Here is a 13,645-nt window from a genome sequence, read left to right on the forward strand (position 1 = left end):
CCAAAGCCATGGAAGGCTCGCATGTAAATCCGTAAGTCAGCCCAGGTTCAATCAACACTGGGCCCAGGTTCACTGGAAAGCATTGTGAAGCTACACAAACCTTTAGAAGAATCTGGGCTGAGTTTCAAGCTAGTAATGAAACCCATGATCAGGCAGGCTTCACATGCTCTTGAATTTCCTTGAGAACGTTTTACCCAGCTCTGCTTAAGTTTGCTGTGGTTTGTTTTTTAAACATTGAAATAGGGCCTGAACTTTCAGATAACTATTGCTAGAAACAAGGCATGTTACCACATGTAATCCCATTGATGTCAACTCATGGTAGTATGCACTACACCAATAGCAAGGGTTTCAAGGTCAGCCCTCTGATCTTTATGCTAAAAAGCATATAGCTGAGTGGGTTGATACTGGAGTGGGAGCCATGAGCATGGATTCACATCCTGGCTCTAACTGGCTGTCTGACCATGGGCAAATCACTTTGCATCTCTCTTGCCCTCTGTAAAATAGGCCCAGTAGTGCTAGCCCATCTCTGTAAAGTGTTTTGAGCTAGTGGATGAAAGAATTATCATTAGTGATTATTCTTACTACCAGGTTGAAGTTCACTTTCTTCTCTGATCATTTCTGGCCACTGTTGCAACTGCTAATGGTTTCAGGATGCAGTAGCATCCTTTTTCATATGTAGAAGTTAGTATTTCAAAAGATGATATACTTATAATGTGGGGGCAATACTGAGAACGCATTATTTGGTTGGCAGCAGTGACGTGCTAAAACCGAATGAAAAGTAAGAATATTTTTGGATTTTTTGCCATATGTTACAACCCTGTATAGAAATTCAACCTTGGTGAAGAGAGGACTGAGAGGGGACATAAGTTTTCAAGTACATAAAAAGTTGTTACAAGGAGGAGAGAGAAAAATTGTTCTTCTTAACCTCTGAGCACAGAACAAGAAGCAATGGGCTTAAATTGCAGCAAGGGAGGTTTAGGTTGGACATTAGGAAAAACTTCCTAACTGTCAGGGTGGTTAAGCACTGGAATAAATTGCCTAGGGAGGTTGTGGAATCTCCATCACTGGAGATTTTTAAGAGCAGGCTAGACAAACACCTGTCCGGGATGGTCTAGATAATACTTAGTCCTTACATGAGTCCAGGGGACTGGACTAGATTACCTCTCACAGTCCCTTCCAGTCCCTATGGTTCTATGACAACACAAAGCCTCCACACCACTTAAGATCCTCTTTCACCCTCAAAATAGGCCTTGCAAATTACTCTGCAAATCAGCAAACTTTTGCTCTGAGGGACCAAAGAGGGGAATCAGATTCCAGGTTGAAGGGCTACCTGTTAAAATAAGTGGGGCGTGTTTTTTTTTTTGTTAGCCCTATACACAGGAATCAATTTCATCTGAGCTTGCACATGCGCATAGCGGGCATTACTGTTGTTCTTCAGACTGGTAAAATCTCTGAGTTGAAATGTGTTTTGGTTTTGTGTGCCTTGTGTATCAAGACTCCTGCATAAATAAGATAAACTGGAATAAAATGAAAATCAAGAGAAATTTTAAATTGGAAAATAGAGTCTTCACAAATGTACAGCAAATATGGCTCAGTGTTTTGAATTCTCTTTGTTAGCACCATAGCTGGCAAAATGATAGCTGTCTCTGACTGCGGGAATGAGACTCTCATTAAGAATGCACTAATTGTAGGGTTTGTGCATGCACTGATGTTCATTACTGATTTGGATCCTGGCTTTCTTAGAGATGCCTCTTTCTTAAGGCTGTACTCCAACAGTTAGATCAGCTATGGGGCTTTTATTCACAGTCACCAAATGTAAATATTAGGGAGGCCTGGTTGGAGGGTATTTTTTAGTACTTCTCCCTGAAATATTCTTTCCCTCTTGGTCCATAAGAGCCCAAGTGTGTTGATTTTCAGGGGGCATTCCAAGGTCTTTCTCTTTAAGGCCTACTTCTTTAAGTCTTTTTCATGAGGTGGTCCCATTTATTTGTGTTAATTGGGAGGGTTTTTTTTTTCTTTTAAAATGTGGCTGTGTTCTAATTCATGGTTGATTTAGAATTGATATACATGTCAATACAACCTGACGTGCATTCTTATAAATTAAAAGATAAATACTTTACAGACATTTTCAATGAAAAACATTTTTCGCTAAAGAAACTTGTGGAGTATTCTTCTTGTAGCTAATCCATTTCCTGTCTGTTGCACAGCTAAAATCGACCAAGAAAATGAAGAGAAGTCACTGACAGAAGCACATAAAAGGTGAGATGAACTAACGCAATAAAACTTTTTCCTTTGAGAGATGTGTTTTCATTCGAAGGTACTGTATTGTAAGCCAACACTAACAGAATTTTCTGGATAGCAAAAGAAATGCATTCAGAAAATACAAGTGATATTTATTTAATGTCAGCTTTGTTTTGAACTTTAGAATAGAAAATCAAAACAACCCAAGCATGCACAGAAGACTATGATAATGGGAAATACACCCATCTTCATGCCTTAAAAAAAAAAAAAGAAAGAAGACATTGGCGTATGAGTGAACTGTTTGAACCACAGTTCTTCACTTATGAAATATCTGCTGTACTAATAGTTTTTTTTTTAATATCAAGGATGTGTATAATTAAATGTGATTTGATCTGTAAGAACTCAAATTTTTCTTCAAATGACTTTTGTGATGAAACCACAAATTTCATTACGTATATGAGCAGTGTAAAAGTTTCAAAATTGGGAAAATTCCCCAACTTTGCTGAATTGCACAACTTGTGGTGTGTGCGCGCACAAGTGTGTGTGTGTGGGGGGGGTACATGTTGTTCAGTGTTTGTTTAAATGATGGAGTAAAAGGTGAGGGCAGGAAAGATTACTTTGTCAGTCACAGTAAAGGACCAAAATGAAAAATAAGTAAACAAACACCATTTATATTCTGATCAGACTGATAAATGCATTTCTTTACCTGGTTTTATTTGTGGTGTATAATTAATTAATTTTATTTTTACCCAGTATGAGTGAATGCAGTTGGAACTTATTAGATACAAGTGTGTAGATTAAAATGCTTTTTATTGTCTTTGGTAATTAAGTGCAAGGACTTGTCTCTTTTGGTGTTAAACCGTCCTCGCTTTCCATAGAATTGTATTTAATTATTGTCACAGTGCCAAAGTTACACCCAGTGAATAGAAAACTGCATAATATAGTCCTCTTTGATTTGCTCTTGTCTCTTTAAATTCAACTGGCAGAATATAGGATTGCTAAGTAGTGCAGCATAAATACTTTTGTGATTGGGGCTCATCTGAAGCCTTGGTAAATTATATGTAAGACATTATTAAAATCATTTAGAGGTTTATAATTGCTAAACTGCAGGCTCAGTATTCTTAAAAGCTGTGACCCAAATCCCATAGTAAAACCCAATCTCTGGGTAAGCAAGGGAAATTTTTGAGCATTCCTACTGTATTTTACTGTAAATTAATTGTTCTGTTGGGGGGCTCTCAGACTTCAAAGTTCACTTCCAAACCTGGCAAATCCTCAAGGATTCTGTCCAGGGACCCTTGTCTCAGCACTGCCTTTGGTTTCTGATTGGTTCCCCTTCCCTGCTTACTCCCCATTTTCTTGCCAGACTGGCTTAATTGGAACTGTTCTAATGATGCGTGCCTGTGGCCATGGCTATGGCTATACCTAGTGTCTATAGGGACAGTGGGAAGGAGAACAGAATGTCCATCCCTGTGGTCCTTCCTCTGGTCCTGTCCATTCCTGCCCACTAGCCCTCTCTCCCTCCCTCTTCGTCTCTCTGCAGAACCTAGATCCTACGTAGGTTGGTGGGGAAAGGAATTATGCCTTATAAGCACATCATGCATTTGTCTAGCAAGGATGATCTGGACTTTTAGCAACCTTTATGTTGTATACCAAAAATTATGTTAAGACCCCAAGATTTAATATTAAGAGACAGAACTTACTCTGTCCACTCACTAGCTATGGAAAAATACATTTACATGATAATATTTCTTTAACTTCTAGCCAGAAACACACTCTCCTTTTCGCTATAGCATAGAATGTTAAAAATGGACATCTCCATAAAAGTACAGAAACTCTAGATAAAAAGCACTTGCAAAAAAAATCTAATTTGAATAATGTTTTGGACTCAGTGCACCACTGTGTACTTTAGAAAAATACATTTATCCCTTCTTTCCCTTCACACTACTGAAATTCTTATTCAGCCACTAGAATAAAACTTTTGCTAAGATTTTGAAGGTCGCTTCTTGGTCAATCTCCTTTGAGAAGGATATATTCAGTGCTAAAGTTTTCTTTAAATATCTTCAAAATAAAATGCTTGGATGTTGAACTATTTTAAAGAAGGAGAGCTTAGGAATGCTAAATAAGAGATTAGTTACATTCTGTTAATCATAGGTAGAACAGCAATGTATTGAATGAATAGAGAAGTAAGTAGTACAAGAAAGTGATGGATTAGATGAAGCAAAATTAATGTGATTAATGTACTTGGATTTTTCTTTTTGAAGTGGTTAACTTTAGCCTACATACAACTTAAAAACTTAAAATCTACCTCATGATAGTATTTCTTTAACTTCTAGCAAGAAACAGACTCCCCTTTTAGCTATAGCATAAAATGTTAAAAATTGACATTACCATAAAAATACAGGTTCCAGAGTAGCAGCCGTGTTAGTCTGTATTTGCAAAAAGAACAGGAGGACTTGTGGCACCTTAGAGACTAACAAATTTATTTGAACATAAGCTTTCATGAGCTACAGCTCACTTCATCGGATGCAATCCGATGAACTGAGCTGTAGCTCACGAAAGCTTATGCTCAAATAAATTTGTTAGTCTCTAAGGTGCCATAAAAATACAGAAACTCTAGGTAAAAAGCACTTGCAAAAAAAATCTAATTTGAATAATGTTTTGGGCTCAGTGCAACAATGTGTACTTTAGAGAAGCTGAGTTGTGCAATAGATGAGCTGAAATGGAAAGTTAATCTTCCACACAAAATAAAGACAAAGAAAATGGAATGTCTGCTCCAGAGACTCCATACAGTGTATAGCTGTTCATTTGTCACAAGTGAGAAAATGTTTAATCAGTTCTGAAATGATGTATTCTCTCTTTATTTATCGTGTTTAGTGACTTTAAGAGTGTCAGTATGTAAAGTGTTTATCCAAGGAATGGATTTCTGGCACATGGATAAAATGAAAAGTGAAATGTTTAGCACACAATAGGCATATGTTCCAAGGTCTCTCTGAGTAAGTATCCTGAGATGAGAAGAAAGCACACAGGTCTGTGTTTATCTAGCTTACGCAGGCAGACAAGGAAGGCTCCAGCCTGGTATTAACACTGAAGTGACATGGAATGTCTTTGCCATACCCCAAACAATTACATCACTCCCTTAACAATATTGATAAAGTGCAATAAAAAGGAACCTGGCACTTTCCAATTAGACCCTCATTCGTAAATACTTGTGAACCTGTCAAATACTTCACAAGTTAAAGTAGGAACCACTTTTTTTTTTGAGGGGGGAGAAGAGAGGGAGAGTGTTGGGAGGAGAAGGGCCATGAATTATATTTTACACTGTTTTCATTTTAAATAATCCTTAGGTAATTTAGGTTAAGCACTTCTCATTTTGTCCTGCGGTCCACAGCTGTATGGCTGAAATACTGAACTTCTACTAGATATTGATGGATGGATGAAGTGACTCTCTACTAAAATTAGAACACTTGGCCTTGTTTTCACAAAGAATTAAGAACAATTTCCTCTTCTTCCCCCTACCCCTTTTCGTTGTGTTCAGCTACTGAACGTTTTTGCTTGCTTGACAAGTTTTTAATCATGACCTTCATTTTCTGTGAGTGGGGAGAAAAGTTTTAGTTCCATTTTTTTGGGGGGGGGGGAGGAAACTGCATTTAATTCAATTTACAAGGGATAAGGTTTGATCATTCAACTTACGACAGGAAAATGAGGCCCACAATATCAGACCGTCGTTGTCTCCGAAATACAGTAGTTATGATACAGAAGTTTCCTTCCTTCCTTCCTTCTCACCCCCTCCTACACACTTCATTGCAGGTAAGAGCAGCCACTATAGCATCATGTTACTGGCACATGGTCAGAGCTGTGTCTGGCCTTCATATCTTCTCATACGGGTTCTTGTAGAAGCAGGAGCTAAGTAGTAAAGCCAGACCCATCAAAAATGGCAACAGCAATGCTGCAGCAAGATCAATTCACTTTCCTGGACTGTGTGCCTGTGAATGAACAGCTGCAGCCTTAGTACCCATTATTATGCTGTTTTGATCTATGTTTCCTTTGGGCCTAGTTCAAAGTCTGGTTCCCATATTAAGTGCTTATCTCTTTAAAAAAAAAAAAGTGGTATGCTAGTTTCCCAAAATCAATAGCACTAGAGAATTTAGCATGAATCTTCCTCTTCCATCACCATAGTGTCTGCTTGTAGAAAAACACTTTAGAATCCATGTACAAGTTCGCCTTCAGAGCTTGGAGAGAGTCCACTTACTAGTGCTATCCATTTGGCAAATTATGAAACAACAGATTCTAAGCCCAATACAGTAGCTACTAGTTGGACTAGTAATGCTTAGATGTAGGTGAACCCTAACAGATTCAGACTGGGAATCTGACATCTGTCAAAAACAATTAATTTGCACTGAAAATTACTCCGTTTCAGATGATTTATGTGGAGCCTCTGAAAATGATGTTGCTTGGAGTAGTGCATGTTTAGAGTCTTCTAGATTATTACAGTGTGTCCCTTCCAAATATTATAAACTATATTTTTATGTATGTTTTCACTGTTTTCTACGTTTTCAGGCAAAATGGTGATAAGATGTGATTACCAGGAGGCATTCACATTTAAGGGCTCTTTCCTTTGGACTCCTTAGATGGCTGAAGGCTGTAGAAAAGAGTTTTACGAATACATTTTGCTATTGATCCCTGGTAAAGGCCAGATAGACCAAAATGTTGGATTATCATCCTGGCTGGGTTATGTTGTGATGGATTTAGATTGATATGAGAATTTAGAGTAAGTTCTGCTATGTGAAATTGAAATTTGCTCTCTGATGCAGTAACAGGTACTTGATATATAATAAAAGGACAAATGGATGGTTTCTGCACACTAACGTAATTACTGGCTGCGGAATTTAGGATGAGTACAATTGGATATGGAACACCCGTCTACTCATTTCAGGATGTTTTTGGTTTGGTTTATTTCATTATTTGATACAGGTACTTCTACATTCCAAGGATTGCTAGGTTTTAAAGTGCTTCCAAAGTGCTGTCTCTCAGGCACCTCTTTGTTTTCTGAACTGTTTTTTTTAATGCATTTAGCAATGTTATGTTGCTCTCTTTGCTGTAGTAACAGGTGAATTGTGGGAATGTTTACCTCCAAAATTCCCTGAGAAATAATGTAGGCCTGACAGGACACTCCTTGCATGCATAGAACTTCCATCAGCTTCAATGGCATTAGATATGGTAGGGACCAATACTTCACACCTGCTCTTGTGCTGACAGGTTGATGACACCTAGAGTAATAACAAACCTAATGGTAGAATGGTACTGTTGAAAAGCAATACCTAGAAATGTAGCACCTAAGTCTGGTAAGCCTTTAAAACCTTAAACGTTGCTGCCACCCCGCTCCCCACCACACAATGGTTTGGATATCCTTCAAAGGGGATCTGCGAAGCTAAAATGTAATTGAATGAATGCTTGAAATATGTGTTGAAAGCTCCCACTAGCAAGGCTGAGAGTGGAGAGCGAGATTGAGCAGAAAAACTAAAATTTAACTGAAAGTTCAGAGAATACGGTTGGACTCTTTCTTTCTCCTCTGGGTTCCTTTCGCTACTGTTTTCCTTGCCACCCATACCCTTGTGACCTTCCATTCATTGACAGTTGGTTCCTTCCCTGTTAGATCTCCTTCTCACTTGGTGGCTCATATTACTGGTGTGAGTTACACAGCAGTAGGAATTTACACATCGTGGCTATATATTAGTTGTAGCAGGAGGGAAATGCTCAATGGGAAAAGGGCTGAAAAAGGAAACAGGTAATGTATGAGCTTAGGAACTGCCACACATGAGGTCAATGGTCTTTCTAGTCCAGTGCCCTGTCTCTGATAAAGGCAAGTGTCAGACCATGTAAATCCCCTATAATGGATAATTAGGGAACAACGTTTCCCATAAAGGAAAGTTTTTTCCTAAACCCAGGCAGAATCATGAAAATATATGTCCATTTATAAAATGTTTGTCTTATCTAATTTTTGAAAAAAAATCCATTTACATGTCTATTTTTTGAATGTTTAAGTATTATGTTGTGGGTTTGGGTTTTTTTCCCTTTTTAAAAATTTCCTGTTATCAGTTTTAAATTTATTGCCTTTTAATTTCATTAGGGAACTTCAAGTGCTAACACAAACGTATATCAAATGGGACAAGGCTTAGAAGTACCAATTTTATGTCATTGAAGATTGTTGCTTCTTGGAATAGCTAGTTCTAAAGCTCATAACGAGGGTCTATTCTTATCTCTACAGTAAATGAGATGCAGGAGTTAGTTCAAGAAGCAATTCTAGTGGAGGTACTAAGTAATAGTGACACCAATATAATTAAGGTCAGTATCTTTGGAGTAAGAATCATACTGAAAATTAGCACTGTGGCACTAAGCTTTTAGAAAAGGAGGTTTAAAAAAAAATCAAGGAGCTAGTCAAAAAACGCTTTAATTGCAGAAATTAAAATCCTTAGATCCAGCATGTTTGCTTTTTTTGACAACTGCAGCGTGTTCAGCAAGTGGTTTCACTACAGTGATGCCAAGATAGTTTTCTTGAGAGATTACAGCTGAATTAGAATATGATTAATCATATTTTTATTGCAGCATGCATCATCTTGTGCTTAAGTAACACCAACGAACCCTGGTCATCTGCAGGTAGGATCGAACCGGGGACCTCTGGAGCTTAGTGCATGAGCCTCTACCACATGAACTAAAAGCCAACTTGCTCTTAGCTAAGGCTGTAGAGCAGACTCATTTTATCTCTCTCTAAGTGGTCTCAGTGCCACTAGATGGGACAGAACACCACACCCAGGAGATGTGTGGGTTACACTTATATGCACTGAAAGTTATCTTCTATCACATTGCCCAGTTGGCAAGTATAGCTACATTCTTCTGTAGTTCCTCACAGTTTAGTCTTGTCTAGCCTAGATAATTTTGTCATTCAAATTTTTGTTGGGAAGTGGAGCAGGAAGAGAAGAAAATAGAGTAGGAAGAGTAGATATGTCCCTGCAGGCATTGTCCTCTTCCCTTCTGTTGTAAGAATCACCTTATGGGTTAGATCCTGATCCAGCTCCCAATGTCCTGGGCACACCAGTTAAGTTAGACAGTTGCAAGGAATGTGGTTTAATTAGGCCACAACTTTATTAATTAAACTCATCTGGGACATATCTAGCAAAAACTTGTATAGTGCAGGTCATCATTCCTTCCTTAATTGTTTCTACCTGGTGGAGGCCTGCTGTCAGCCCCCCTTTTCTTCCATGGCAGGTCCCCAGCCCATTGCTGAGACCTCACCATCCTCCCCTGGTAGAACATGAGGGTTAAGAGGCTGAGGAAAAAGGGCTATCTCCTCGCTGTACCAAACAGTAGGAGCCCCAACCCTGCTACCCAGCTTCTTTAGGGGATGCCAGGCATTAGCCAAATCTGTGTTTAATGTTGTATGTGTATTGAATCTGATAAGATACATGTGGAGTTTTCTACTTATATAATTAAAGAAATTGATGTCCCTCATCCTGCAGAGACATTCAGTATCATAGAGACATGGGGGTTCACCAGCATGGAGCATCTTTCAAGACTGGGCCTATGTCAATAAAATAAATTTCTCAAAGTAAAACAAAAAATATTATGTGGAAGGTCACCTTGCATCTCACACACACAACTCCTTTAAAAATGGTAGCATTATGGTACGTCTACACAGCATTAAAAAAACTCCGAACCCAACCCTGCAGCAGCGAGTCTCAGAGCCCAGTCAACTGACTCCGGCATACTGGGACTAAAAATACTACAGAACTAAAAATAGCAGCAAAAATATTCAGGGCTGGGTTGGAGCCCGGGCTCTGAGACTCGGGTGGGTGGAGGGGTGTCTCAGAAGCTGAGATCCAGCCTAAGTGGGGAAGCATACATTGCGATTTTTAGCCCTGTAGCATACTCCCCATGAGCCCAAGTCAGTTGACCATGGTTCTGAGTTTCACTGTCATGAGTTGTTTTGTTTTTGGTTGTGATTTATTTTCAGTGTAGACATGCATTTAAATGCATTAGGTTGAGAAGATAAGGTATGTTAGCAGAACAGCTGGAGGAAAGTTGGAACTTAATATGAGGTAAATACCTCTAGCTTGCTGCAATGAGGCCAACAGATTGTGGGCCAGACCCACTGTTATTCTGGGTCAACTGGCACCTTATTGTTTGTGCAAGTTAAACTGGCTAAGGGATTATTAAATATAATTGAAGCTCATATGTTAATCTTAACATACATCTTCTCCTGACTTTCAAAGATGGATGTACATGAACGTACCACAAATGGCCAGTTAAGCACACAGCTTACCATGTTTCCACGTAACTCAACAGGCCTGAACAATTGTGATACTTGTGTGACTGTTAAGTTGTGAACATCAAACCATGGAAAAAGAGGCCAGATAAGTCATTGTTTTGTCACCTGAGGATTCCTCTACATCAAGGTAGTTCAAAACAGCCCAGAGGAGGGCTAAGGTTGTGGTCCAGGGTTTTGACAGCTGTTACAGAATATCAAAAACCATACATTGAGTAAAATGAAATAATTTAGCATTCTGTTCACAATTTATTTTTATTTAATTAGAAAACTTTCACAGCCCTGGACCCAGGGCTTATTTATAGAGCAGGTACAGCACAGGCGATGACGTTGCAAGATTCCCCAAAGTGCCCTACCAAAATATCTCAATCTTGAGCTAAAGGGGATAATTCTAGGGTTGAAAAGGTAGGTTAGTCTCCACGCTCACTTCACTCTTTGGCCTCTCTGAGAGTTCCAACAAGATTGCTGCTTTGTTCCAGTCGCGGCTGTAGATTTTGTATAATGGGCTTTGTCCATGGGAAACTAGACCGAGGAAGCCAACAACCACTGGATGGCTTCAGGCATTAGATTACTGGCCTGGGCTGCATTTGAATTGGCATTCTAGAGACAAAAGGCATAATCCTTTAGCAACATCCTGAGTCAATCAGTCCCCTGCAAATTGTAACTTTTCCAAAGAAATGTTTATGAAATAGCTTAAACTCTGAATGTTGCATCTTGAATGTAACGATTCTCTGCCACTTACACTGTACGTTCTGTGACAGTTGCTGAATGTGCAAGTGTTGCTGAATCTGCTACACTCATTATAAAGTATAAATTATAAATATTTATGTTGTGCAGTTATATTATTTATTCATTTATACTTTTGATACGGTCAGTTGTTATCATTAAGCATTAAGGATGTTGAGTGTTCGTTGTCATATTAAGAATAGAAAAATACCACAAAATACTAGTCTGCCACAATATAGTTTGTTGGCCTTCCGCTTTTATGATTTATGTTGGGTGGTGGCTGGCATAGGAGTACTCTGTGAAGATATTCCTCCAAAGCATTTCCCCCTGCCCCCCTAAATACAAAGTTGTTTGATTTTTTTTCTTTATTGGAGCAATAAAACATTTTTGCATTCAGTATATGTTTATGGGATGGGAGGGGTGGAGATGAGGAAGATGATTTAGAATGAAAAACATTGCAAACATTTGGAAACTTTTTATGGGGGGCAGGAGAGAAACTTGAGACCTTAGTGTGTTCTCTAAAGAACAAAATTACAAAAACCATAGTTACACAATATAAATCGGCAAAAGCAAGGAAAGATTGATGGTTCCTGGCAGTTAATTTAAAGTGGTATGTTAACTTGGCTTTGTTTTTAATACAATAATACTGTTTTCTGCCTAACAAAACAAAATTTGCTTATAAAATTTTGAATGCTTGATTTTTTCCCCCATACTTGTGTTTACAGTCAAATTTCCCCACTTTTCATTATGCAGGACAAGGATGGCAATAGGTGAAAATGTGTAAAAACTATATGAAAATGCACTCGTAACCTTGAAACCACAATAAAAAGGGAACCTGAATTAAATATACCAGCTTGTCCAAGTGACTGTTTGGGATCCTGTTTCTTCCAGTCTTCTATCTCAGAAACTAGGAGGCTGGCCCCTTTTATCCCTTTTTGAAGCAGGACCCAAGAGGGAAGAGGCTTAATTCCACCTGCTAGAGCTGCTGAGAGCCCTCCAAATCATAAGCCCAACCTTGATCAGATAGATGGCGTTTCCTTGGTTACATATTCTCACCAATGTGTTTACGCTAAAGGAGCTGTATATTCTATACAAGAGACAACAGAATATTTGTCATTGCTTTTGCCGCTAAACAAAATGATGCTGAGAAGGGTTAATATGACAATTCATTTGACTAACTTTCCAGAAAGCAGCTACTAACTGCTAGCTATATACTGTACTCTTGTTTTCATGTCTCACCTTAAATCCAAAGGGCCAAATGTTGACCTTGTAACAAACTTATAAAGCCTCGCTACATAAGTTGGGCCTTAATATAATACAACTCATGTCAAATTTAAATAGAGCAATAAGTTGCATGTACTTGTATAGTGCCTTGTTGATTACATCTAGCTGTTCTTCTCCCTCTCCAAACACGCCATACTTCCCCTTACTCAACCTTAGTTATTAGCTGTTTTACCTGTAACCTTAATCACTGGATAGCATGTATTTTATGAAGTAGATAAACCTACTATCTGAATCAGGGAATACTTCTGGAACCCAAAAGCCTCACAACTACTACCAGGGGGGGAAATCCCATGAGGTAATGTCAATTAATTAAACTCAAATTTACGTAAGTGAGTAGTAACTTTAGTGCATATCAACAACAGCTGACCATTTAAACTCCAAAACCTGAGGTATCAGGAGCATCCAAATATAGCTGCAGTTGAAGTCCTTCATTTGTTGTTAAACAATCTAGAATCATCTTCCATGGTCTTAACTCCATGTTTAGATTGATCACTGCTGCTATGCTGTGCCTTTAGGTGTTTTGTTTTGGGTGTTTGGAACCATGATGTAGAGAGAGAGAGTGTGGGTTAACCATCTCTCAGTAAGGTCAGCCAGGAATAATGTCCCTGCAAGTGAAATTCAAACCATGTCTCTGGACCTACAGTTACCTTTATTTGCTGGCTGCTGGAGCCTGGGTAGCCCTTTCTGAGGAGACTCTGCAGCTGTTTCTTCACTGCTGAGTAGTATTGATTCTAATTCATTTCTTAAAAATGCCAATTTGTGGTTTCTTCCTCCATTCCTCTTCCTTCAGCAATAGGCACTCCCATATCATCCACAAATTAAGAGAGATATCACCAACAAAATGTGTGTGCATGGAATTGGTAAACTGGTCAGATGAATGGATAGTTGTCCAGTCGATGTATGACACATGGCAGACCTGAATTTGAATCATTGTGTGTTGCTGTAGTGTGTTAACTGGGAACAAAAAGATAAAGCAATCTATGGCTTGCCCTCAAAGTATTTCTAATTGATTTGACCCAGTAGGTTGACATGCTGGTGGCGAGTAGGTTTAAAAATGTGATTCAGGTTTTTCTA

At 38.7% G+C, this 13,645-nt stretch overlaps 1 protein-coding gene across 1 annotated transcript in view; it reads left to right on the plus strand.

The window, feature by feature from the left end:
- The window catches only part of FMN2 (formin 2), a 239,356-nt gene that overhangs the window by 195,436 nt on the left and 30,275 nt on the right, over positions 1 to 13,645 (plus strand). Inside the window, exon 15 of the mRNA XM_074948897.1 lies at positions 2,208 to 2,259. Coding sequence (XP_074804998.1) covers positions 2,208 to 2,259 — 52 coding nt within the window. The remainder of the gene's footprint in view (positions 1 to 2,207; positions 2,260 to 13,645) is intronic.

The sequence above is a fragment of the Natator depressus genome, chromosome 3 (genome assembly GCF_965152275.1).
Source record: "Natator depressus isolate rNatDep1 chromosome 3, rNatDep2.hap1, whole genome shotgun sequence".
Classification (NCBI taxonomy): Eukaryota; Metazoa; Chordata; order Testudines; family Cheloniidae; genus Natator; species Natator depressus.